The sequence below is a fragment of the Macrobrachium nipponense genome, chromosome 48, assembly GCF_015104395.2.
Source record: "Macrobrachium nipponense isolate FS-2020 chromosome 48, ASM1510439v2, whole genome shotgun sequence".
NCBI classification, from domain to species: domain Eukaryota; kingdom Metazoa; phylum Arthropoda; class Malacostraca; order Decapoda; family Palaemonidae; genus Macrobrachium; species Macrobrachium nipponense.
Window position 1 is genome coordinate 12,203,625 of NC_087223.1, and position 27,656 is coordinate 12,231,280.

The 27,656-nt window shown below is 38.6% G+C and overlaps 1 protein-coding gene across 5 annotated transcripts in view; it reads right to left on the reverse strand.

Annotated features, from left to right (window-relative positions):
- Nucleotides 1-27,656, reverse strand: part of LOC135205047 (eyes absent homolog 2-like) — a 200,429-nt gene that overhangs the window by 30,528 nt on the left and 142,245 nt on the right. For 2 of the 5 annotated variants that reach the window (XM_064235315.1, XM_064235311.1), the window contains 6 exons: nucleotides 7,017-7,438; nucleotides 5,924-6,047; nucleotides 5,560-5,660; nucleotides 5,099-5,361; nucleotides 4,127-4,409; nucleotides 2,015-2,068 (listed from right to left, as the gene is read on the reverse strand). In XM_064235315.1, the coding sequence (XP_064091385.1) occupies nucleotides 2,015-2,068; nucleotides 4,127-4,409; nucleotides 5,099-5,361; nucleotides 5,560-5,660; nucleotides 5,924-6,047; nucleotides 7,017-7,260 (1,069 nt within the window). In that variant the 5' untranslated portion in view covers nucleotides 7,261-7,438. The remainder of the gene's footprint in view (nucleotides 1-2,014; nucleotides 2,069-4,126; nucleotides 4,410-5,098; nucleotides 5,362-5,559; nucleotides 5,661-5,923; nucleotides 6,048-7,016; nucleotides 7,439-27,656) is intronic. The other 3 variants (XM_064235312.1, XM_064235313.1, XM_064235314.1) reach the window with 3 other exon arrangements.

Here is a 27,656-nt window from a genome sequence, read left to right on the forward strand (position 1 = left end):
TTAAGGTCACGGAAGGGTGAGGAAAGGGGTGAGAGGGAGGTGAGGAGGGGGAGGAAAGTGAGGAGTGAGGGTTGAGGAGAGTGAGGGGGGAGGGGGAATAACAAAGCGCAATTCGTCTCCTGTGACCTTTGACGAGTCCCTGACTTACAATAATAATAATGACATTTGGGAAATGTTGTGAAATATGCATAAATGATCAAATACGACAGAAGATTTAAAATGTAAAATAAAAATAAATGAATTAATAAACGGAGATTGGAAAAAGTAAAGTATTACAGCTAATGTTGAAATGTCAAAATATATAATAATTAGATATGGGAAATAAGCTATACCAAAAAATATTCCAAATTATTAATTATTATTTTATTATTATTATTATTATTATTATTATTATTATTATTATTATTATTATTATCATACATTCACTCCCATCTTCAGGTTAACAGCCAAACGTGATTTTGCTATAAAAGGACCCCAAGGAGTTTCTCCCCCTTGGTATCGATCTGGTGACACTTTGAACAGATAGTATTGTCGAACTCGATAACCCACTCCAGAGTATCACTTCAGTATCCAAATATCACTTAAATATTCAAACGTTTTCACTTAACTATTCATAAGCAGCGCAGAGATTTGGAACTAAATCTGAACAAGGCTTCGGGAAATGGGGCAGCGTCGACGTGAATCTCTTCTAAGTAAATAAACCGATTACAACCTTAAGAAAAATAACAGCACGTGCAACAGAATCGAGGGCTATTTAAGGGTTTCCAAACACCCCCAACCTCACCACCTTACCCCAACCCACCCCTCTCTCCGGTGCTTCCCCTAAACGGAATTGGAACCCGTTCAGTGGTTTCAACCCCATTCTCTGATTCCTTCATCTATTCTGAAGGATTCACCTTCTTCTTCTTCTTCTTCTTCTTATGCAAAACTTATGTTCTTCGACCTCAGGGTCTTCCAGCTAATCAGCTCTCGACCCTAAACATAAAGTCTATGAAGCCTTAAAAAGCTTTTATAATCGAGTTTAACTTTACGAAAACCCTTTGGAAGGGGAGGGGTGAGAGGGTGGGAAGGGTGAGGGGGTTTGCACGGGGTGTGGGGGGTGGGGGTTAATTTCGAAATTATTTTTCATTACTTTCGAGAGACCGTATTACCAAGGGGGTAACTTAATATCTCTCTCTCTCTCTCTCTCTCTCTCTCTCTCTCTCTCTCTCTCTCTGGTTTATACGTAACTAATCCTTGATGAATTCGTGAGCGTAAAAAGGACATATGGAATAATATAATCTTTTACAGAAACAGATGTTAGATATAACTAAAAGAGAAATGGTAAAAAGTAAAGAGCGGAGAGAGAGAGAGAGAGAGAGAGAGAGAGAGAGAGAGAGAGAGAGTTCACCCCAGTGACACCGTCGTATCAAAATATTGATAATGAACGCACCCAAAGGAAAGGACAATATTTGCACGTCTTCAGCATGAAGAGAACCGCCCCTATATACAGTCCCGCCGCTAGTCATGAATGTCATGTTGATTGTGCCTTTTTTCCTCTCTCCTTTTTTTTTTGTCGTTTTCAAAAGCAATTATTAAAAGGCTCTGAATGACTCCTGCTAATTTGGGCTACTCCGATGGACTTATTTGGCAGGTAAATGCTGGATATGACGAGGCACTTTGTATGGAAAGTCTTGAGTATTGTTATAGTTCATTTCAAGATTTGTAGATTTTGGTAAGTGCAGAGATAGATAGATTGATAGATAGATGGAGAAAGACCTCTAATTGTTGTATTCCAGGTTGGAATGTCTTCATCGCCAAATACATAGAAATATCTCAATCAAGTCATACAAAGAAATTTTTCATTCAGGCTGACAAAAATTCCCTTTAAAAACACAACTCTTATCAAATCCTTGACTAATTTCCAATATGCCGTTGCAAATATTTAATAATTTCTAGAGGTATTTACCTCGTTTCTTGATATTTTAATTTTTTTTTTTTTTTATTAAATGGCACTTAATGATGTCACACTCACCTGTATCCTTTAACGGTGAACTAGGACTGTCGACTCCTTGGAAATTTGTTTGATCTGAAATGTGACATTTTCAGAATTAGGAGGCATTTGTTGCTTTGTATTTGCATTGTTCTTCGAATTCAATGAATTTAAGTGTCATTTTTATAAGGAGAATAAGGACAAACTCGTTCTATATTTAAAAAAAAATGATAAAACTTAAAAAAAAAATAAATAAATAAACAGAACAATTATTTGGGTGTTGGAATTTGGGAATTTGAAATGTATGTGGAAAGCAATTAAACATCTACATGTTGATATTTTAAATTAATGGAAATCAAAATTCAAAAATGATTTGTTTCATGGATTGCTGGTTTTATTCACTAAAATATTAAACAACCATAATTTTTAATAAGACAATGAAAAAATTATTCAGTATCGCCTTCCTGTTCGATTCACGATAAATAGTTATATTCATCTATAAAAATGACTATTAAACTAAAAGAAAACAGAATAGGCTATTTCAGTAAGCCTCGTGTTGATATTTTCCCAATATCTTATCACTAGCCAAGACAATATAATTCCAGTTTGCATGCCTGGCCATTTGATAAGCTAAAGTTATCAAGTACAGTTAAAAATTATCCATATGATGCAGATATAGACCTAAATTCTTTTATGATTTAGCTCCTTCACATATCTAATTACCCGGGCATTCAAAAGGTAAAGTAAATGATTCATGATGGTTGTAATTACTTCCTTTCTTAACTATCAAAGGATGGCTGTTTTCAGAATGATTATCGTCTAAAGAATTTGCGAGCAACGTATAAGGTTACAACACAACGATGTGGGGTGATCTGACAATATACCTTGATGTCAAAGTAATATTTAGGCTGTCTCTACTAGCTACCAACCTCCAGAACACACCCCTTCTGAAGTATGGATTGTCAAAATATTTTTATACGTTCGTTTGCTATGCAAACCAAACCTAAAATTACACAAGCTTAGAATTCAAGTCAAATGAACCTATATTTACACCCAAATTTCCTTTTTTTTTTTTTTTTTCATTTATAGTTGTATGGCTAGCAGTCACCCATTCCTTCAGTGGACACCTACGAACAACCAAAAGTAACTTTTCCCAGTGTACGACTGATAGCAGAAGATACATTCATAAAGTTAATATCACCAACCCTACCACAAAAGATACAGACAACCCAACATTCTACTGTATGATGAAAAGAATATTTACCTAGGCAAGGATGCCAAATACCCTAAGAAAAAATACATCCTTTGGCAAGATCTGTCATTGGGGGAGAGTTGGACAATTAATGTCACTTTTTCTCCCTTTGTAATTCAATCCAATGTCCAAAAGTGAACACAAGCAGACCACCCTCTTCTGTCTTTGATCTACCAGTGGGCCAGAAGTACCTACACTTAATTTTTGCCAACCCAAATGCAAAAAATCTAGTCAGCCATCTTTTCTGCCTGTATCTGTCAGCAGAGAATTTTCACCTAGCCAAAGTTGTGAATATATATATTATATATATATATTATATATATATATATCTATATATATATATATATTATTATATATATATATATATATATATATTTACACATTATCAGCATGTGATATGTCCATAGAGCAATTTATTCAGCTTATGTTACCAGCATCTACAGGAAAAAATAGATCACCCCTTTTCTACTTATGACCTATCAGTTGTAAAACCTCAAATACCAACAAAATCATACCATCCTTTCTCTGCAATTTGGTTGTTCATGAAGCAATGAACGTAAGCAATGTACCACAAAACAAACAAAGAAACAACCCTCACCCGTTGATGAATCTATTAAAAGGGCCCAGATTTTGCTATGCATAATCTTCCAGTAGAGCATATTTAACCAGTAAATGAAGCCATCACTTTACACCCCACAGGAAACAAACAAACCACCACTCTCAACATATGGAACATAATTAACCAGTGAATGTATGCAATGTCCCCCACACAAAAACAGGCAACCAAGCAACCCTTTCCCACATATTTAGCAGTGAACGTTGCCATTGTCCCGCAAAAAAAAAAAGTAAACACAAGCAAGCCCCCCTCCCCAACATACGACCTGTCAGCGTAGCATATTTACCTAAGCACGGATCTACTACATTTGCTTCCTTCATTTTGCCATTGCTGGCACCTGCGGTAGTCGTCAGATACCTACTGTCAATAGGCAAAGCAAGTTGGTACGTGGTAGGAGTTGGCGTCGTTGGAGCTGCGGAGGCCAGACCCGAGGAGACTCCGTTGGAAGCCGTCGAGGACCCCGTGGAGGAACCCATGTAACCAGCGTAGCCCTGGCTGTAGTAATAACTGCCGGCTGCAGCTGCCTGGCCGGCATAGGCTGCCGCGGAGTAGTAGGCGGAGTCCAGCCCCTGCAGAGAGAATTCCTCATTAATGTGGTCAAGGGAGGATGCAAAGAGGACAGTGTACAAGATGCAAGTTACAGTTTGGAGAACTAATCTTGGTGTGACGATGTGGTATTATTCGAAAGTAAATCTGAAACTTGTATAGAAAACAGTTACGGTAACAATGGCAACAGCTAATAATAACTGAGTAATAAGTAAAACCTCATATTTACAATGACAGTCTGAATGATTCGCTATCTGTGATTGGAAAATCTCTTTTCTCAGATTAGACTTTCATCCTTTTTTCAGTTTCATGCCTGCACCACATTTCCAAAGCAATCGCTCTATTGGAATAAGCTCTGTACTGCACAGAAATGTAAAGGGAACATAATAAATTTTTGCTTTAGATATAATATGAATGGATGCCTTTGATATGTAGCGATCAGAGAGGGAGCTTGAGTAACAAGACAATAGCAATGTAAATAGCACTGAAGACCCTTTAACTCCCAAGTTCATACATAAGGTTAAGTAGTCCACCATGTCCATAACTAGACAGCTGTCTATTAAGATATTAAAGATTCTTAATTGTGTTGTTCTACCACAACATCAGCAACAATGAAATTAATACTAGAAATAGTTTTTACTGCAAACAATTCTGGCAATTTACATCTTATCCATAATTAACTTATTTTAGAGAGCGAGTAACTCCAACTTACCTGTTGCGTGGAAGTATAATTTTGGGTGTTGCCCGAGGCGAAAGAGGCATTATACGAAGTCCCATAATAAGGATTCTGACACGCTTGGGACCCGCTACTACTGCCGAAGGAGCTGTAGGGGGCAAGATAAGAGGCTGCGGCGGATCCTAGGGTACTCGCGGAGCCCAGGGATCCAGTGGAGCCGAGGCAAGAGGATCCAAGGGTGCTGGATCCCAGTGTGGAGGTGGAGCCTTTCGTGCTTTGGTTGAGGCCTCTGCTCGTACCTGAAGGGGAACGAATTTCGTGTCAGCAGTCAATGAAGAAGTCATTAGTGGACGCACAGAACAAATTTTCGCAAAAATTTCGACACACCAGGTGTCCTCTTCAGGTTTAAATACAGAAATTACTTTTCTCCTTCAAGTAGGGAGGGGATGTCTCGGAAATTTACATTAGGAAGTATCTATAATGTAATGAGGACTTACTTAGTAAATAGTCTGTGCCATAGGAGTATTGGGAATTGGGCATGGCATTGTAGAACCCTGCAGGTTGCATATACGAATTACCTCCGTAAGCCTGCATTGTGCTGGAAAGAAAAACATATCAAGTCTAATAAACATTATTAACAGTAAAATGCATTGCAATATAGTATGATAAGAACTATTCACATGGCATTCATTTTGATGGGGACATGTACCTTAACAAAACCTAATTTTTTTAGTTGCTTCAGATGAATAAAGACTCAATCTGATTGGTAAATTGACCAAATAAACTACCTTGAACAAGCACTGAAACAAAAACTTGATTGTCTGCCAATTAACTCAAGGGCTTTGCAAATCCAAATCTTACCTTGAGTAGAGTTGCTGAAGGTGTGACGTGGAGAGATCGTGTTTGTCTGTTCCTGCTGGAGTGTAAGGGGGCAAAGCTTCAGTGAAAACGTCAGCCGACGGGTTAACTGGTTCCCCCTTCACTTCTGAGGGAAAAATTCCAAGTTGGAGTTAAGTTATACTGAAGAAATTTCGAATAAATACCCTTGAGAGTATGGGTAAATAATTGGAACCTATTGAACCTCGTGTTGCATGAAATTCACATGTAATGACTATGATTATTATCAGTATCATTTCAGATGAAATCTATTCACATGGAAAAAGCACCCAGGGGCTGTTGACTTGACATTCAAGATTCCAAAGAATGTTGGTTTTAACCTCCCACCGCAGACCCAATACTACAGCAGTAACTGATCATGATACAAAGCCAGTGATTTTTCATCTCCCTAGGAGAGGAGCGAACCCGTGACAACTGAGCAGCATGTCACGACACTAGCAACCATACCAGCGTACCATCATATTAACATGTGGTTTGTGAAAGGAAAATAGCATCCAGTACTTTGGTATTGTTATCAGTGAAACACTATCTAGTTGGACATAAAGCTAATTTAAATCTAAATTGTTTTTTCAAGTAAAAAATGAACTAACAGCGTTTCAGAAACTAACAAATATACTGTTGTTGCTATTTACTAGGGGTAAATATTCTCACCAACCAGGGCAGAAGCTATAATTGCTAGGGGTACAACCAAAGAATTTGTTGTTATTGCTACTAATATAATTGCAGAGGCAATCATTGCTACGGGCACAACCGAAGACTGCTGTTATTGCTACTAATAAAATTGCAGAAGCTATCATTGCCAGGGGCGCAACCAAAGACTTTGTTGTTATTGCTACTAATAAAATTGGAAAAGCAAACAATTGCTAGGTGCAAAACCAAAGACTGTTATTATTGCTACTAACAAAATTGCCAAAGCAAACAATTGCTAGGAGCATAACCAAAGACTTTGTTATTATTGATAATAACAAAATTGCAAAATCAAACAATTGCTAAGGGCACAACCAAAGACTCTGCTGTTATTGCCACTAAACAAAACTCAAAACTTCTTGGAACAAACCGAGCAAAATATTATTATTGTGATGAACTGAAGAAGTTGGAGTGTGCCAAGATGGATCAGCTGTCAGAGGAGCCTGTTGCTGCTGCTGCTGTTGCTGCTGCTGTTGCTGCTGTTGCTGTTGCTGTTGCTGCTGTGGCTGCTGCTGCTGCTGCTGAGGAGCCCCACCGGCACTGCTGTTCTGGTGGTAGGTGGAAGACACTGACGAAGTCGCTGCTGCTGGAGAGGTGGAAGACGAACTGGCCATAGACTCCCCACCTCCCCCTCCTCCTCCTCCTCCTCCTCCTCCTGCTCGACCGAGGTTGACGAGGGGCGCAAGAACTTCGGCACCACCTGCGCCTCCGCCAGAACTCTCGGAGGGCGAAGCACAACCACTATCGCTGTGGCTGGCCGGAGACGATACTGACGGAACCTCGCAGCGACTGCTGAAGAAGGAGAACAGAAGAAGAAGAAGAGGTTAATTAAAACGGGCTCAGAAATTCTACAAAAAACTTCTACCGAAGTTTAAAAAAAAAATTGCTTAAAATAATACATTTCTAAGCTATAAGAGTTTTTTAAAGGCTTTAAAGATGCAAATTTTAAAAAAAATAGCACATAATTCTAGATACAAGAAACATGAGACAATAAAATCAAATGCAATTCGAACATTTATACAAATGTTCTTAGGCATTTGCGCTGTACGTTTTCGTTCACAAATAGCAGGAGGCTGTTGTTTTCCTTATGTATACATTAATAAGTCAACAATAAACGATCGAAGCTGAATATTAAACGATCAATCGCCAAAAAAATAAAAAAATCAATAAATCTCACGGATCCTTCATAAAAATAGATCAAATATATATTTCCCAGATGGAAGATAATACAATCAGATATTTCCTAAAAGATACAAAATACCTAGGATATATATTTCGCACTTTGCAAAGTAATCCTTTATTTCTTAGAAGACAATGTGTGTGTGTGTGTATGTATTTCTTAGAAGACAATGTGTAAGTGTAAGTGTATTTCTTAGAAGACAATGTGTGAGTGTGTGTGAGTATTTCTTAGAAGACAATGTGTGAGTAAGTGTGTATTTCTTAGAAGACAATGTGTGAGTGTAAGTGTATTTCTTAGAAGACAATCTGAGTATGTGAGTATTTCTTAGAAGACAATGTGTGAGTGTATGTGTGATTATTTCTTAGAAGACAATGTGAGTGTGTGAGTATTTCTTAGAAGACAAAGTGTGAGTGTGCGTGTGTGTGTGTGAGTGTTAAACTCAGCATTCTCTATAGAAAAATTTTAATTTATAAAACTTCGTTATTTTTTTCTGGAAGATCAAGGAGGTGACCGGATGTGGTGTGACCAGACTTTGTAAGGCTTCACGAGGGGCCAACACGAAAAATACCCCTAATTTTGAAGGCTGGGCCATCCTTTTTATGCGATCTTTACATTAGAGGAATAGTAACAACAGGTGCGTTGTTATATGTAGTTGTTTTTGTAGAGGTTGTAGTAATAAATGTAGTTGTAATGTCAATGACGTTGATTATAATTATGATAAGTGGGTTAATAATATCCAATAATAATATAATAATGATAAAATAGAATTATTATTATTATTAGTATTAGTATTATTATTGTTAATGGTTAGAGTGTTTTCTTTTATTTATTCGTCGAATAACAAACTTTATTTCCATAAATATTAACAATTTTCGTTAACCAAATATAATCAACACAAAACGAAAGAAAATATCTGAACTGAAGAACGAAAACATTAATTAAACACTTAGAATTATTATGCTAAACATTAATACAAATAAAACAAGGCACCTGAAACCGAGATTTATTCGTCCCGTGAGCCTGGGTATGGGCACGGTCTACGTAGGTATAGACCGTGGGTACTGGGGCATGGCTTCCTATATAAGTTAAACCAAAATGACTACGACGAACATGTATATAGTACGTTTTCGGGGTTGCCGCTTTTCCCAGATTTGATTCATAAACCCTTGAACTAACCTGGGATGTGATGTAGATGTGGCAACAACGCTGCCATATCTTCTTTGTACCAGGTCAGGAAGGGTAAAAACAATCGAGTTTCCTGTGCAGCGTATAATCAATATCACGGAAAATATACCTATATTTCTATGGTCTCGGTATGATACTGTATGAACCGCGGCCCATGAAACTCTCGAAGTCGGCCATGGTGGCCAGTGTTATTTGCGTTGCCAGAGGCACGATTAATGCTAAAATTAACCTTAAATAAAAAAGAAACCACTGAGGCTAGAGGGCTGAAATTTGGTATGTTTGATGATCGGAAGGTGGATGATCAACATACCAATTTGCAGCTCTCTAGCCTCAGCAGTCTTTAAGATCTGAGGGCGGACAGAATAAGTGTGGACGGATAGACAAAACCCTCTCGATGGTTATACAGAAAACTAAAAAAATCTGCAGTAAATGAAGATTTGATATCATCCATTAAACTGTTTTGATAACAGGGTATGATAAGGGTATGATAAGGGTATGATTATTGTTATTGTCTCCTCAGTGATTGTGAATTAAGTCGGTCTTGCTCGGAGTGGTCTCTTTGGACTGAACATCCCACCAGAGGGATAACTGGGACTTTAGGACCGGATTAAAGAACGCCTTGGAGTTGAAGATTAACTGTAGTCATTTATAAGTCAGGAAGAAGTCTGGCAACGGAACTTCGTTATAGACATTTTGGTCTGACTTGTAAAGACGACCTCTGGAGTCTTGTTCAGAAGACCCCAGTGGAAGGTGTATACCCTCAGGGCGCGCTGATGGGTCAGTCATGTGGAAGTGATGGGAGCTGACAGGCGCATCCGGTGACTGGGTATGTGGTATGGGTATGGGGTATGGGGTATGGGGTATGGGTATGGGTATGGGGTATGGGTATGGGGTATGGGGTATGGGGTATGGGTATGGGGTATGGGGTATGGGATATGGAGGCATGGTTATAAAGAGGATGGTGGGTATACGAACACGATGACGCATATATGAAGAGGTTTCGGGATGGAAGTACTGTATGAGTATGATGAAGTATGGTTGAAACATAGTGAGGAATGTGTATCTGTATAATGAGTGATGGTGTGAATGGTATAATGAGATATATGGTGAAGTTTTGGTACAGAAGGCGTGAGTATGATGAGTTATGTACGTTACTGGCAGATATGACAATGGTTAATATGATGTATGTATATGATGAAGTGTATGGTGAAGCTTCGATATAATGACATAGGGGCTTACTTATTATATATTCCTAGACTAATTGAAATTCATTATGTAAGGTGTAGATTTTGTAAATAGCTGAATTATTTTACATACTAATGTTGTCATATAATTACGATTAATTTTTATAATATTCTTTATCATATGATCAGATTATATGCATTACTAATTATACTTACTGGAGCAAAGGAATTTCATTTCTATCATTGATGGTGCTGGTATGGTATACGTATGATGACTTATGGTGCATGGTGAAATTTGGGGGTATACAGTACAGTGAAAAAACTACAAGCACAATAATACTAGATATGAACATGGAACTAACTTGGAGATTATAATGATAAGCAAACGCATATATATGTTGACAGTGTGTGTGTGTGTGTGTGTGTATACAAAGCAACAGTAACACAATTCTGAATGAACTAAATACCCAAAGAATTAAAAAGCGTCCATGGGCCCCCTCCACCCCTCACCCAACTCAAACCCCAGGGGCAAACACTAGGTCCTAAAGGATTAGGCGTCAGGATTGCTGGCGGTATCCTTAAGGACAGAAGGACGCTATCGTGGGGATATAAAGGATTACGAAGAGGATTGTCTCTAAGGCATGATTGCGTCTCTGAGACAATGGAGAGGTTTCTCATCGCTTTAGAGAGAGAGAGAGAGAGAGAGAGAAGAGAGAGAGAGAGAGAGAGATTAGATACCAAGTCTAGAAGCTGAGAAGAGTCCAAAACAGAGAGAGAAAGAGAGAGAGAGAGAGAGAGAGAGAGAGAGAGAGAGAGAGAGATGAGTAACGCATACAAGCAGATAAAGATATCTTGTGATAATGTGTCCGTGCATGAGAGAGAGAGAGAGAGAGAGAGAGAGAGAACGCATCCAAGCAGCTAAAGCTACTTTGCAATTATCTATGAATGAGAGAGAGAGAGAGAGAGAGAATAAAATTTGGGTCATTCGCTGGTTAGGCACAGAAAGATCGTTAGTATGTTTAAGAACCAATAATAAAAGATAAATTATCTAGACAAATATAGAAAAAAAATCATAAAATCAACTGACCTGGCTTTGGGCATTCCTGTAATTACACAATCATTGGGCATTTGGTACTTAGAAAAAAAATAACTAACATGGCTTTGGGCATTCCTGTAATTACACAGGCATTGGGCATTCAATACTTAGAAAGAAAATTAATAAAAATAAACTGCCTTGGCTGTGGGCACTCCTGTAATTACACAGGATTTGGGCATCACTGTAATTAACCAGCATTGGGCATTTGGTACTGAAAAGAACGTTAGATTCACGCGAGAGGAGGGAAGGGGAACAGCTCAGCTGAACGGAGTACCCCACCCAAACGCTGATTTTCTCTCTAGTGCCCAAGCTCGGATGCCCCCAGAGTGCCCATCCCTCTCCACCACTCACCCACTACTCCTGTGCAGCTGTCAATCACAGCCCAACTATCACCTGCTTGACTTAGACGCTCTCGCTCGGACGATACATAGGGAGACGCCCGAGCGACCAGAAGCTCTACTCTGTATGTCTGATGTTCTAAATCTGTTGGTAGAGGTTGAATCTCTCTCTCTCTATCTCTCTCTCTCTCTCTCTCTCTCACGCACACACACACTTATCAGCAGTTAGTGATTATCACTTTCTTTTTGTAAACAGTAAACAATTGTCTCGCGCCCCTTATCGCTCTTTCTCCGCTTGTGAACAAAATGATATACAAAATAATTTATTCTCTCTCTCTCTCTCTCTCTCTCTCTCTCTCCCTTGTAAACAAAATATAAAAAATAATTTATTCTCTCCTTATGCTTCTAATTCTCTCTCTCTCTCTCTCCTTGTAAAAAAAATATACAAAAAATTTATTCTCTTTCTTATTCTGCTTGTAATTCTTCTCTCTCTCTCTCTCTCTCTCTCTCTCTCTCTCTCTCTCTCTCTCTCTCTCATTATTAACGGCTAATAATTACCTCTCACTCTTCTTATAAACAGTAAATAAACATTTCGGTCTTTTTCACCTTGTATACAAAATAATTCTCTCTCTCTCTCTCTCTCTCTCTCTCTCTCTCTCTCTCTCTCTCTCTCGCTCTCTCTCTCTCTATCATCTAAAAATTAAAAGAAAAACTCTTAAAACAAAATTCTCACAACTCATTCCTGAGTCTCGAAAGAAAAAAATAAGAACAAAAAACAAAAACAAATTGAAAGTACGTAGCGATTACTGCGTACATACCCAAACACTCCCCAGTACATGTAATCCCACCCCCCCCCATCCCTAATCCCCGTAATCCCCTCTGTCCCTGCATTGCTGTCATCCCATTGTTATAACTACAGAGCAAACAGGATTACTTCAGTGGATGGTCCAGATATCTGATTGTGAGCCCAGGAGATTAATTCGGCTACGTATTTTTTTTTTTTTTGGGGGGGGGGGGGGTGGTGGGGGGGGGGTCTGGTGACCCAAAGGATTAATGGCTTGTTTTCGGGACTGGAGGAGATTTGTGTGTGTGTGTTTTTTATAAATTCTATTTTGTGTCGTTGATAATAATTATTTTGAGGCGCCATTATTGGCAATGGTTAGATTTATATCTGAAGAGAAAGGGGCCATTTTCTTATTTCATTTTATGTTAATAATGATAATTATTTTGAGGCGGGATTATGGGTAATGCTAAATTCATGTCTTAAGAAACTCCATATACGTTTGTTAACACACAAACGCACGCGCGCGCGCACGACAAACAGCTATACGCAAAAACGCTCAACAGCACAGACTAGAGGTTCAGTTCTTTTATACTTTCCAGGAAAGAAAAGAATTTCATTAAAATATAAGGAAAATTCGCAATGAAGGACAAAATTTGCATCTTGGTGCAAAATTTACAGTACAGGCTGAAAGGTTATATATATTACATCACATAAGTTGTAGAATGGAATGAAATATTGGAGTATAATATAAAATATTTCTATTTTTAAAAATGGAGCTACAGGCAAAAGTTGCCATAAGGCAAAAATCATCAATATCGTGTGAAAATTTAAGAATATATTCTTTGCTTATACGAAATGTATGAACACAATCTTCGCTCACCCAGTTTTCTCATACATCCAGTTCTTCCTTGTTTTATCGTTTATCCTTTTCGTTCCACGTCTTATGAATTGAGAATTTGAAGATTGTCTCTGTCTCTCTCTCTCTCTCTCTCTCTCTCTCTCTCTCGTTGGTAAAACTCTTTTACTTAAACAAAACACGTATTATTACAGTATGTACAATACGTTTAGCAGCTTATTTCTCTCTCTCTCTCTCTCTCTCTCTCTCTCTCTCTCTCTCTCAACTCAGCATCCGTCCTGTCCTCGTCACACTCATTATCATAACTCTCTCCATTAATCACTTTCTCTCCCTGTTCCTTCATCATCGCTATTTCTACCATTTTCCTTCCATTACATTAACGCGACCCTTTTCAGAGTCTCCTCACCCAGCCACTACAACCAACAACCCATTAACAACCGTAACAACATCTAACAACACTAGGTGACTCCCCCCCCCCCCACCTCCCCACCAAGGGCACCTACTCCACGTCGTAATGCCCAAACATACCCTCCTGTCGTGGGCATATACTCTAGTCTGTCACTGTCCGCCTGAATTATCTGACACGATCTCCATCACTGGGCATAAAGGGGGTTTATGTGGCCCTAAACCCCACCCCTAACCCACCCCTACCCCCTCCCTCCCTCCCTCCCTCTCCGCTCTCACTCCCCTAGTATACTACTACCACCCTTTCCTTAACCCCCACCTGTGGGAATCGTTATTCGATGTTATGGTGTCTGTTTTTTTTTTTTTCATATGTGTTTTCTCATTCTTCTCTATTCTAATCATTATTCTATTCTTCCTTCCTCAATTACTTTTTCTGCTTTGTATAATCTCTGTATATTAAAATATATTGTGCATCTGTAACGAGATGATGACGAGATGATCTCACCATTGCCCTGCGCATGAGTATGTGAAATGAAAATACCATCAGCTATGTTCTGACTTGTGACAAGCAGATGCAACACTGGAGTCGCCTGGCCACCGTCGACAACGAATACCAACGCATCAATTAAATAGTTTGATAAATTGGGTGATTATCTTGAGACAACGTGATTTCATTAAGTAGCTGATAAGATTGAGTGTACTTGGAATTCATTAGTTATTATTATTCGTGTTATTTTTAAATGTCTGGTGCTTAAAAATCCTGCAATTCATGACACCAAGTCATTAACTAATTTGCATTTAGATGCTATCACTTAAGTAGATAATAATTGTTTCAAGAAATGCTCTCTCTCTCTCTCTCTCTCTCTCTCTCTCTCTGTGTACAAAGACCACATCAATCAGATGAGTTAAATTTATGAATAAAGACACACACTCTCTCTCTTTATAAAAGGACCACATCAATTTGGGGACGCTCTCTCTCTCTCTCTCTCTCTCTCTCTATACAAAGACCACATCAATTTAGAGACTCTCTCTCTCTCTCTCTCTCTCTATACAAAGACCACATAATCAGACTCTCAATCTCACTCTCTCTCTCTCCTCTCTCTCTCTCTCTCTACAAAGACCACATCAATTTAGAGACTCTCTCTCTCTCTCTCTCTCTCTCTCTCTCTCTCTCTCTTTATACAAAGACCACATCAATTTAGAGACTCTCTCTCTCTCTCTCTCTCTCTCTCTCTCTCTCTCTCTCTCTCTCTTTATACAAAGACCACATCAATTTGGAGACTCTCTCTCTCTCTCTCTCTCTCAATACAAAGACCACATCAATCGAGAGATAAGTTAAATTTATAAATAGACTTCTCTCTCTCTCTCTCTCTCTCTCTCTCTCTTTATACGAAGACCACATCAACCAGGAGATGAGTTAAATTTATGAATAAATTCTCTCTTTCTCTCAACCACATCAATTAGGAGATGAGTAAAATTTATGAATAAAGACTCTCTCTCTCTCTCTCTCTCTCTCTCTCTCTCTCTCTGTAGATATCTGCGCAGACGCGCGTGCCCACGCCACAGGGGCATTGGAACTCGTGGCCCGCCCCATTGATGCTTAATATGCTGATAATTGTCTTTTATGCCCAGCCACTCAACCGTTTTGGGGCTTGACTTGAAAATCTCCAGCTTCTGTGACTCAACCCAAACCCCATAACCAACCTCACAACTCCACTACAACCCACCTCCTCAACCCCACTCAACCATACCCAATTTAGGGATAAGCTTGCTTGCTTTTACTTACCTCATTTGCTGGATGTATTTTGCTGTGGGGGGGGGTTTGTTCCTGAAGTTTATGGAGCTAACGCTTTTGCGTGAGTGGGAACGTAAGTGTTGTTCTTTTTTACGATAAGGTTAATCACGATTTAGTTGAAACCAGTTGTGGAAAATAATCAGGAAACAGAAATATATTTTTCTTGATTCAAGAATCCAAGTAAAAATCAATATTTTTTCAGTAGCAACAATAAAACTTGAAGAAAACGAGGCCAGACTTTATCTAGACCTTAAAAACCAACTAAATAAATCAAATTAAAATAATATATATTCCAAACTCAAGAGGAACCCCCTTAAAAAGTTAAAAAAAATAAAAACTTCCAGGTAAATCCAAAAATCTGGCGCTTGTAACGGGAAGCCACAAAAAAAAGAGAGAAAAAAAAACTCCCAAATATTTCAAGCAGTGAGTGTTCTGTCTGTGTGTTGAACAGAATTTTCTTTTGTTATGCAAATGAGAGAGGTAATTCAAGCCTGGGCAAGAGAGAACGCGCCTTGAAATCAGAGCGTTTCAATTGGAAAGATTATTTTTTCCCATTGTGTTTGTGAGAGCAAGTATTCAAATGTATATTTCGTATGTTTGTTGTACAATACCCAAATATTTCGTGTGATTTGTGTGTGTCTCTGTGTGTAATGTTTTGAATTGGGGTAATGTAAGAGATGGTCAGGATTTGACCAAAGAGGAGTGACATGGTTTAGACTATCGTGTTGCACACAGAAATATAAAAATCTATATATCTTGCATTTCTTTATTTGTAAACAGCTGTGACGAAAAACTCATGACACGCAAATCTATAAATCTGCTTATGAATGTGTATATTTCACAAAAAAATTACATTAAAGTTTATTGCATTCAGGCAGATTAACGGAATTAAAAAATTTTGTTTTTTACTGATGAATATCCGCATAAGCAAATAATAAATCTACATGTATATTTATTGATGAAGCAAAATTCTGAATGCGTAAATAAATTTATAACAGACTTTTACGAAAAAATAGCCACATTCTTATTAATTTTGTTAATAAGCAACTGCAGATATCAATGAATAACAGCACAGACTGTGTTTCTTTCATTGAATACAAAAGTGCAAACATTATTCAAAATATAAGTACAACATAGATGAAAAAAACAGAGAGAGAGAGAGAGAGAGAGAGAGAGAGAGAGAGAGAATGTAATCAATTAAACAGCGAAGACGGAAAACAGACAAGATACTCAATCGTTAGAATTAATGAATACAAACCAAACAAACTCATAAACACCACAGAAACAGACAGACAGACAGACAGACAGATCTCCCGTAGACTCCCCTCCAACCGACAAGGGCATTGATCACGTGACCCTTACAAAGGGGGAAAAGAGAGAGAGAGAGAGAGAGAGAGAGAGAGAGGGTGGGGGGGAGGGTTGACGTATGTTCGCTGGGCATAAACCAGTAATTAGGGACAATGGGTGAACAGAACAGATAATGTACATGTGCTCTCTCTCTCTCTCTCTCTCTCTCTCTCTCTCTCTCTCTCTCTCAAATGCAGACGTTTAACGTTTACGGACGCAAACCAACGCTTCCCGGAGAAAGAGGTAAAGTGGCCGTGACGTAGGCGGCCGCTATAAGGCCACTAAATGGCCAGCCAGGGCCACTTGTAGGAGCGTGGATATATTGAGTCCGAGAGAAGGCTGCTTTATCGCCGGGGAATCGCAGTGATCTTGACAGGAATGCTCTATAGATGTCGAGTTGAACGCGCTAGGTGGAGGAGGAGGAGGAGGAGGAGGAGAGAGAGAGAGAGAGAGAGAGAGATAGTATTTGAGAGATAGAGATACTGCTAGATAGTGAGATCATTAGATAAGATAGATATAGCATTTGAGAGAGAGAGAGAGAGAGAGAGAGAGAGAGAATACTGAGAGATAGGAAGATCGAAAGATAAGATAGATATACCATTTGAGAGGGAGAGAGAGAGAGAGAAGAGAGAGAAGAGAGAGAGAGAGAGAGAGAAGAGAGGAGAGAGAAAGAAGGAGGAGAGAGAGAGGAGAGAGAGATTACTGATAGACAGGAAGATCGATATTAAGGATGATACGAAAAAAGAGAGGGGGAGCAGGAGAGAGAGAGAGAGAGAGAGAGATACTGAATGATAGGAAGATCGATATATGATATACATAGCGTTTGAGAGAGAGAGAGAGAGAGAGAGATGAGAGGGAGGGGATAAGGTGAGTTTGAGATCTGTATCAGTTGTTTTGTGTGGAAGGCTGACGTCACGAAAGCAAAGGTCGGGCGAAGAGAGAGAGAGAGAGAGAGAGAGAGAGAGAGAGAGAGCGTTTCCTTTCGAATTCTGTGTGTGATGTTATTTCAACTGTAACCCTAGTATCATCCACTAACCTGATCTATTTTATTTCTTCACCTGTGCCTTCTTTTTCTATATTATCTCCTCCCGTTCCGGGCAGGAAACGGACATTAATTGGCCAGCAATTCGCTAGGACAACTGTATACCACGAAGGAAGGAAGTCCTCACATAATACAAGCTATTTTTTTGTACAAAGCAACTTCATGGCAGTCCTATAGCATATAAATAGCCAATGCGCAGGAAGTCTTAGCCATAAATAATAGCTACTGAAATCCTTCTTAACTGTTAAGACAGTCTTTGAAAATATACAACCTACAGATTAAGCTAGGAAGAAATTGTATGTATTTCCACAGAAGACAACCACAAGATTCATAACTAAATACTGAAAAGGCCCTTTCAACACGGGAAGTTGGCGTCTCAGTGGCGCGGTCGGTTTGGTTTTGGCCTGCCACTTCGGTGGCCGCGAGTTCGATTCTCTGCCATTCCATTGAAGGGTCTGAGATGTGTATTTATGGCGATAGAAGTTCACTCTCGACGTGGTTCGGAAGTCGCGTAAAGCCGTTGGTCCCGTTGCTGAATAAACCACTGAGTCGATGCAACGTCAAAACACCATACAAACAAACAAACAAAAAACCAAAGATAGTCAACTTCATATTCAAAATATTCTTGACAAAGTCAAAAGTTAAACGAACTTTTTATTCCATTTTGAAATATATCAATCTACATCAGGAGAAGATTCGATCAAAATGTTTTCTATAAAGCTAAACTTTCAAAAGTAAAACGTATTGGAAAACAACCAGGAAAGAGTGAGAATTATTTCAAAATTCATACTTATTCTTTTCACAAAGTAAATTTCGAGGACGAATCTGAAAAGGTTCTACATAACTTCTGAAGAAGAGAAATGAAATATTTCATAGATTGACCATTTTGGTTAGCAAGAAATAAACAGAGAGAGAGAGAGAGAGAGAGAGAGAGAGAGAGAACAATCCTCTCCGCGTATAAAAAAGTCAATGAATTTATAATCATATATATATATATATATATATATATATATATATATATATATATAGATATATATATATATATATAAAAACACAACCGTCCTACCGATTTTTATTCCCCGTGTCCATCTCTCCATTACAACCGTAAATCCAGGCTAATTAGTCTAGGATGGGGGGGGGGGGGGGGGGGGGTGGGGGGGGGGGGGGGGGGGGGGGGTGGGCGGGGAGACGCTTTTTACGGCTCTGGCGCAGATTATGACTGTATCTCAGGCCATAACTTACTCCGAATTAAGCTATTTAAGGAGACCCCCGTCGCGATTCCAGCCAGACTTCTTCTTCTTATTCTTCCAGTTTTTCTTCTTCCAGGGCGCTCATATCTATCGAGTCCAAAGGAACCCACCAACGAGATGGAGCGATTAGAGGCAACCGCTCCCTCACACTCCTCCTTTTTTTCCCTTGTTCTTCTTCTCCTTCCTGAGTCCTCCATCCACTCCCCTCTCTCCCGGGGATAATCCGATGCCCTCCGCCGGTAGGACCTCCCCCCCCCCCCCCCCCCCCCCCCCCCAGCAGCTTTTGGAGAGGCGCGGAGGCCGGAGAGACCACTCCTGGAAGGATCCCCACCGTTCGCCTATTTGTCGTGGGCTATTTACTATTGTCCCGCCACAATAAACACTCGAAGGCCAAACAATAAACACCAGAAACATACCATAAACACGCACGAAGAGGATTGGAACCTCTTCCAAACCCGCTGCCGGTTGTACTGAAGAAGTGCTTATCGCGCGCGCGTATATAGCCCGGAACCGCGAAAGCGCCCATAAACAGGCGGGACAAGGCTGCTTTTGACGGGCTCTTGTTCTCAAAATGCTTGACAATAGACCGAAAAAATAAGTTTGGGTGTTTAAAATCATGTTTTTCCCACAACCAGACCAAGTGTCAGCTCGTGAAATGCGCCTGGAAAGGAGGAGTGTGTAGCCTGGAACCGCAAGGATGCTTATAATTATGCAGGCAGGACGTGGCTGCTTTTGACGAGCTCTTTTCGGGCTCTCGTTCTCAAAAGGTACAACAAGAAACCCCCACAAAAAGTTTAGGTGTTTAAAATCATGTTTTTCACACAACCAGACCAAGTGTCAGCTCGTGAAATACGTCTGGAAAACAAGGAAGAACGACTTTATGTGTGTATGTGTGTGTGTCCAGGCGTGTGTGTAAGTCTTTGGAAAGGTAAAAGTGTGTGGTCGAGGTCCCCATCAGATAGCAGGTCCGATGCTCACTTGTTTTATGCGTGGTTCCAGTGTAAACAATGGCGGCAGGGGGGCAGGGTGGACTGGCCAATAATTTGTCGTGGAGATCTTCTTAAGGACGCGTACGAACCTGGCCAAAAAGGGGGAGGCGTTTCTTTGCAATAGACTGTACATTGAAATAAATATTGCTATTTTTGGAGTTAGTTTGAATTTGTTTTTGGCTAATGCGTATACTTAACTATTCTTATCATTAAAATTCATACCTCTCTACGAGCTACGCCAATTCATTATTTTGGTTTTAAATGACAAATAATTCTCTTTGAAATCTAGTTTAGCGAAGACTGAAACCAAATTTGCCTTTCGATGCTGGAATTTGAAGGTGCTTTTAAATAATTTGTTTTACTATGAACAATTTTTTCATATATATAAGCTGGGACATTTTCTTATTGCTAGCCTGAATCCATTTAACAGTGATGAATCTTATATTTCATAAATTTTCTTAACTTGAAAGAATGCCAACGTATATGTTAACATTTCTATAGTTAAATATGCGAGTTAAACGCTCCTAAATATAAGTCACGTATTTAGGAATTTTCCTCCATTCCTGGAATTATAACTGAATCTGCAGAAAAATAAATAAAGACGTTGAAACGCTCGTTTAGAATTTTTCTTATTAATTCTTAGAATGACAAGTAAAATTTATACACGATGATTATAACAACTGAAATATATAATCATACTTATTTTTGTTATGGTGCATAAGCCTCCCTCGATTAGTTTTTGTTAATTTTTTTGGGAGAATGTGTAGCTTTACCACAGCAATGGGTGAGAACATGAAAATAGAACAATCGCACATTTCTGCGTTAACTAACGTTTCGAGAAACACCGATGAAATTTTATAAAATAGAGAAAAATACAAAAGACAAAAAGAAATATATATTGCAACCAACCTGAAGAATAAGATAAATGGGGGAACAAAAATATACAAAAATAACTAAAAAATATATTTGAAGTAGTAGTTAAAACAGTAGAAAAATCATCTTAACAAAACATTAATGTGTGCAAAATGATTATTATGTTAATGCGGACAAGTATGCAAATGGAAAACATGAAGAAAAGTAAAAAAATCAATAAACAAATAAAAATTGATCAAAGATCTTCACGTGTCATACAAGGTATATGAGATAAGTGCTTATATGTAGTCGTCTGTGAAAGAAAGAAAAATTTAATCTATTTAGCAAAGTTAGTAACTGTTTAGATATTAATTTGATTATTCATAAAAAATATCAAATTTATATAAATGACATTTGGGAAATAGAGCATTTAAATCTTAAGAAAAAAATTTTATTCGATAAATAAGAATGATAATTTATCGAAAAGCAAAATTCAATCCATATTTATATCAAAATCACGAATTTTTAAATCACTTCATCTTTTTGTTATTGATAAAACCAAGAAGCTAACGCAAAAAAATCTTGACAAACACACACAAAAAATATTCAGTGAATAAAATTAAAATATTTTTGTTCAGAGAAACGAACGTAAAAATCATTTTACAAAATAAAATATTTTTTCTCCAGAGAAACGCACATAAAAATAGAAGGAAATTTAATACTTTTTCTTCAAAGAAACGAACATAAAAATAATTTTGAAAAATAAATATTTTTTCCTCCGAAAAACGAATATAAAAATAAAAATAATAAGAGAAAAAAAGTGTCAATGTTGCAAGATTCGTACGCAGTTCCTTATCAGACTAACTCTAAGTGGCCCAGGAGGGAAGGGTGTGTCGGGGGGGGGAACCATGACCCCTGAACGAGGGGGAGGGGGGGGGGTTTCTTGGGAGAGGGTGGGAGGGGGGTTCAGGTTTAGTGATCTCTGAACTCTGCGGGGGGTGTGGGGGGAGACTACGCTTTCTATCGCCCTCTCTCCCCTCTCCTCTTTTATCTGGTTCTCACTCACCCATTTATTATTGTTGTTGTTTACTAATTCCGTTTTTTTTCTTTTTTTCTTTAACGCTTCTGTTTGGATTATTTTTTTTCATTAATTTTAGGTATATAGTTTTGATGTTGGTTGTTGACTTATTTCGAATTTCAATATATATTTTATCCATTTACAATATTCAGACACAGACAAACACACACACATGTAAATATACATATAGACGTGCTTATATATATATATATATATATATATATATATATATATATATATATATATATATATATATATATAATATATTTATTGTGTGTGTGTATCTATCTATCTATCTATCTATATACACAAATATATATAATATATAATATATATATATATATATATATATATATATATATATATATATATATATATATATATACATATATAATGTTTTCCGACGGCTATAAAGTTTTATTGACTAATAATAATAATAATAATAAACAGTAAAACAAATTCCCAGCTATGTATGAGTACCTACATATATTTAAAGACAGATAAATCTGCTACAGATAGCTTTCGGGATTCTGTCCGATTCCCCTTTTCAACCTCAGACTGAGAATGGGAATCGAGCGGATTCCCGAAGGCATTTCTTAAGAGATTTAGCATTGAATAATATGTACCCATACATATCTGGGAATTGGTTTCTCAGTTTCAATTCTCATAATAATAATAATAATAATAATAATAATAATAATAATAATAATAATAATAGCCTGTCAAGAACAGCTGTTTTCGAGACACGAGAAATTTCACACAACTCTAAACTCTCCGACCGAACACCCCGCGAAGGACGCATTAGCTCCGAGGGAGGGACGCCCTGGGGTAGTACCCGGGAGCACCCGACGGGAGACCGCCGCGAGAGCCTTCAGGTGGGCGCCACGGGGAGGCGCCCCTTGGGAAGCCAGGTTATCGGGGGTGATAATGACGGATCGCTCCCGACGGCCAGGTAAGGCTCTCCGGGGGTTCCCTGCGAGGCTAAAAAGAGGCTCCGACGAGTCCTGGCCTCGAGAGGACTTCGATGGATCCCCTGAAGACCTCGAAGACTTCGACGGATCTTCGGCTCCGAAAACCTCTCCCTGCTCCTCCCCCGAGTCCTCCGACGGTACCAGCAGTGTCTCTCACACCTCCCCAGTGAGTTTCCTCTCCCCAGGGGGCCTATTAGGAGCTGCCCAGGCCAGCGGCTAAACATCCTATTATATATTCATCTGCGAGAGGATAGCATCTCGCTCCTTGTTGATTTAAGGGGAGACCTTAAAAGCACGTGTGCCACACGGCTCCGGATTATCAGGTCATTGGCTCCAAAGGCTAAAATTATCGGATTTTTGAGTGAGTGTATTATGTATTTTTCACATGAAATCATTTAAAATTCTACACAGGATTATCAAAAAGGATTATATCCAAACTGTTGTTATTATTATTCACTAATAAGTGGCTTCTAAGGTCATCGTACAAACGCTGAAAAGAATTGTCGCACTTCAGTGACGTAATCTGATCCATCCAAACGTTTCAATGACATTTATCTAAATTGAATATATGACAAAAAACCAGAATTTCTCGAATTATTGGTGAATGACAAATCCTATACAAATTGTTAAGGTGATCTAACTTTAGAAATGTTTTCTAAAAGATATAACCATTTTAAAACACACACACACACACACACACACACACACACACACACACACACACACACACATATATATAGTATATATTTATATATATTAATATTATATATATATATATATATATATATATCATTATAACAATACTGAGGGAAAGCAACCTATTATATCTATCGGTATTGTAATAAACAATCATAAAACCACACCTTCTCTTCTGCAACCTCTGTTATAACTTCATGTATAATGACAAAATTCGACTTGCAGAATATCACCAAGACGAGATAAAGATAAGAGAAGTCTGAGAGACGAAGCTTTTCTACTTATAGCTAAGAAAAACCGCATTTTAAGCTACAGATCCTGTTTTCTGCCTGGTACCCTTCACCACCTAAATGAACGAAGCTAGCACCAGAATTGTCTAATCTCGGCCAAGACAACAATATGCCCCGTTTCGCAGAATAAACTAATAGATGAGTTAGGAAGCGCGAGTTGTTGCCTTCACTGATAAAATAGAAATAATTCTAAGGTACGACACATTTCCATTTATTTATAACGACGAATATTATACCCTCGAGGCTCTAAGTTTCCCCGTTCAGATGGACTTATTTCGGCTTTTTCAAGAATCTGCCGCGAAAGCGAAAAATTTTGGTACATATCTTTGAATGAGTGACGTCCTTTAGACATTAGCTTTGGTTTGGAAGTTTATTTATTCATTTATTTATTGACTTGCTTATTTATTCAGCTGTTTGCGAGCACTATTTTGTGATAGCATCGTCACCGAGTTCATAGCCTTTTCTCTAATAATAATAATAATAATAATAATAATAATTAGCAACTACCATTCCCCCTGTTACCTTCATTCCTCTCTCTCTCTCTCCCTCTCTCTCTCTCTCTCTCTCTCTCTCTCTGAAGAATTTAACAATAATTAGCGCTTTTATATTTAACATTTACAATTTTATCACGAACATTATCTAATATATTAACTTCACTTCGGTGTAACAGAATTCAGACGCGAATTACACCTGGCGGCTGAACAAACACAAATTAAGAATGAATTGTTTACCAAAGCAAACAAGAAAAACAACGAGAATTCACTCAAGAAAACGGCACAAAACAACGACACGGAGAAAAATCCAGCACCGTCTGGGTACGGTGAAGACTTGCCGAGTATCAAGTGTCCTCCTCTCTCTCTCTCTCTCTCTCTCTCTCTCTCTCTCTCTCTCATACACACACACACACACACCCACAAGCATACATACATATATAAGCATATTCAGGGAGGCCACAGTTGCAATTATGTCTAATTCTCTGTGTAATTTCCTCTCTCTCTCTCTCTCTCTCTCTCTCTCTCTCTCTCTCTCTCTCTCTCTCTCAGAGCAGCGAGCGCAGCCATTTTCATTCTTCCCCGGTTACCTGATCTTGATTAAAAAGCTGAAAATATTTCGAAATATTTATTTATATTCATTCCTTTATTAGTACAAATGCCGACGGAATTATACTTCAGGAATGAAAATCATAATTATGACAAATATTAGCGAAATAAAATCGCATCTAATCGCGCTGTTGAAAAAAACTGCGTGAAGAATACGATGACAGATATGTCATCAAAAATTCACTACTACTTATAGCTAATTTGAGGTTTCATAATGAGTTCAAATGTCAGGAAATTATTTAAGTTTCATCTATTATTATTTTTTTTTACATTTCTCTTATTGAAGCAATTACCACGCCATCGGTGTCACAAGTGGATGGAACAAATTAGAAATAAATAGACTAAATAAAGAGAAAAAAAATTATGTTTTAAAACTTTCTTAGTGAGGATATTAGATTCAGAACAATCGCTTGAAATGGTTATATTCAAACCACAAATAAAATGAAACAAAATTAAATGTTTGGGAAATAAAACCTCAAAATATAGAAGAACTGGAATCTGTTTAGGTTATTTATCATTGAGACAAGTAAATGTCAGTTCAATATCATAAGTATTCTTTCTGACCTTTAATCAAGAAAACCAAAATAATCCTTAATTAAACAAGGGGGTTCAAAGGAATCATTCAACACGCACGAACAATGAGCCGAACGCAGAAATATACAGAAACACATACACACACACACAAAAGAGAGAGAGAGAAGAAGAAACCACTGAAAACACAAAGAATCTTTCTTCCGAGACAGAGCCGACCTTTCGTCCCCCAAAATAGGACTCTCAATCATTTGTTTTTCTTGTTCCCTTTTACCTCATTTTGCCATCCCCTTGACGTCAGTGAGTCGGCTTGGTGACGTCATCCGACAGACAACGACATCATCATCATCATCATTATCATGATCGGCTGGCAGACAGTGATAACAAATGCTAGAATTGCAAATGATTCCTTTCAGGAAGGAAACCCATTCAGGTCTTCTGAGGACTGACCCACTGAGGAGGACCTCAGAGGATTTAGGGAGCCACAAAAGGTGCCCCCTTGAGATTGTTAATTTGAAATGTGGGGTTCATAGGAAAGTGTAAAAGTCCTTTAAAGATAAGGGTCAGTGTCTCGAGAAGCATAAAAATGCATTTCTGAGAATGAGTTCAGAGCCTTCATTAAGAGCATGGCTTCCAGAAGGCTCCCTGGAGACTCGGAGTTCAAAGAGAGACACTTCTGGGCAAAACTTGGGAGGAAATAAGGTCCTTATGAAAAGGTAGCCTCAGAAAGTATTTAAATATCTTTCAAAGCACACACACACACACACACACACACACAAACACAAAACACAGCCTTTAAAAGGTACGTCTAAATGGAGCATCTATGAATATCTCCAAAGGGCCTTTTGAGAATGTTACCGCATGTTACCCCAAATCAGGGACCTTTCAGAAACGCCTCGAGGCACTTTCATTGGAATGCAGCCTATAAAGGCCTCTGTTGTGAACCTCAGGTGATAATGGTCTTCTTCATGCATCTCAAGGGCTCTACTGACAACGCAGTTTTTGAGTTCTAAAAGGTAAGTTGAGAAAGAAGTTTCAGAATTGCAAAACGCCTGCTGAAGAGGCAGTTTCATACTTCCAAAAGGCCAGATGAGAAAATAGTTTTAGCCTCCCAAAAGGCCTGCTGGAGAGGCAGTTTTAGCCTCCCAAAAGGCCTGCTGAAAAGGCAGTTTTAGACTGGCCTTCTGTAAAAACAGTTTTAGCCTTCCAAAAGGCCTGCTGAAAAGGCAGTTTTAGACTTCCAAAAGGCCTGCTGAGAAAGCAATTTCATATTTCATAAAGGCCTGATGGATAAACATTTTACCCTTTCAGAAGACCTGCTGAAAAGGCAGTTTTAAGACTTCCAAAAGGCCTGCTGAGAAAGTAGTTTCAGCCTTCCAAAAGGGCTGCTAAGAATGCAGTTATAGCCTTCCAGAGGGCCTGCTAAAAAGGCAGTTTTAGACTTCCAAAAGGCCTTGCGAGAAGGACATCGCCTAATAACGCAGGCTTCGACAACAAACGCGTCCCCAACCTACTGAAGAAAACACAAGTTTTAAACCTACCAACAGCACTAACTAAAAACACTGGTTCCTGACTTCCAACAACACACCAACCCAACTGAAAACGCAACCGAATATAAGCTCCTTTATGAACGCGCCTTTTAAGAATACAAAAAAAAAAAAATTCTTTCAGAACGTACAAAAGACTCGTCCCAGAACAGCTTCAGAACTGATTATACCCAGTAGAAGCTCCTACTATACAAAGAGGAATCAGCCACTTGGAAAATGACGAGACTTCTGCTGGCTGAGCCGCGGGTGTTAAGACCCTCTGGGGCCGTTTTTGTGCGCTATCAGTGGGCGCTCCGGACCGAATTATCGGGCGCTATCACGGCTGATAGCATCGGGGGATGGATGGTTGTTATCTGGGCTATCGAAATCCCAGGTTAAAAATAAATGAGGCGGTCGGGTAGAAAAGCTTTAGGCCCAGATTAACGGCTAATTATTCGGGATGGAGGAGCGATTATTATTATTATTATTATTATTATTATTATTATTATTATTAT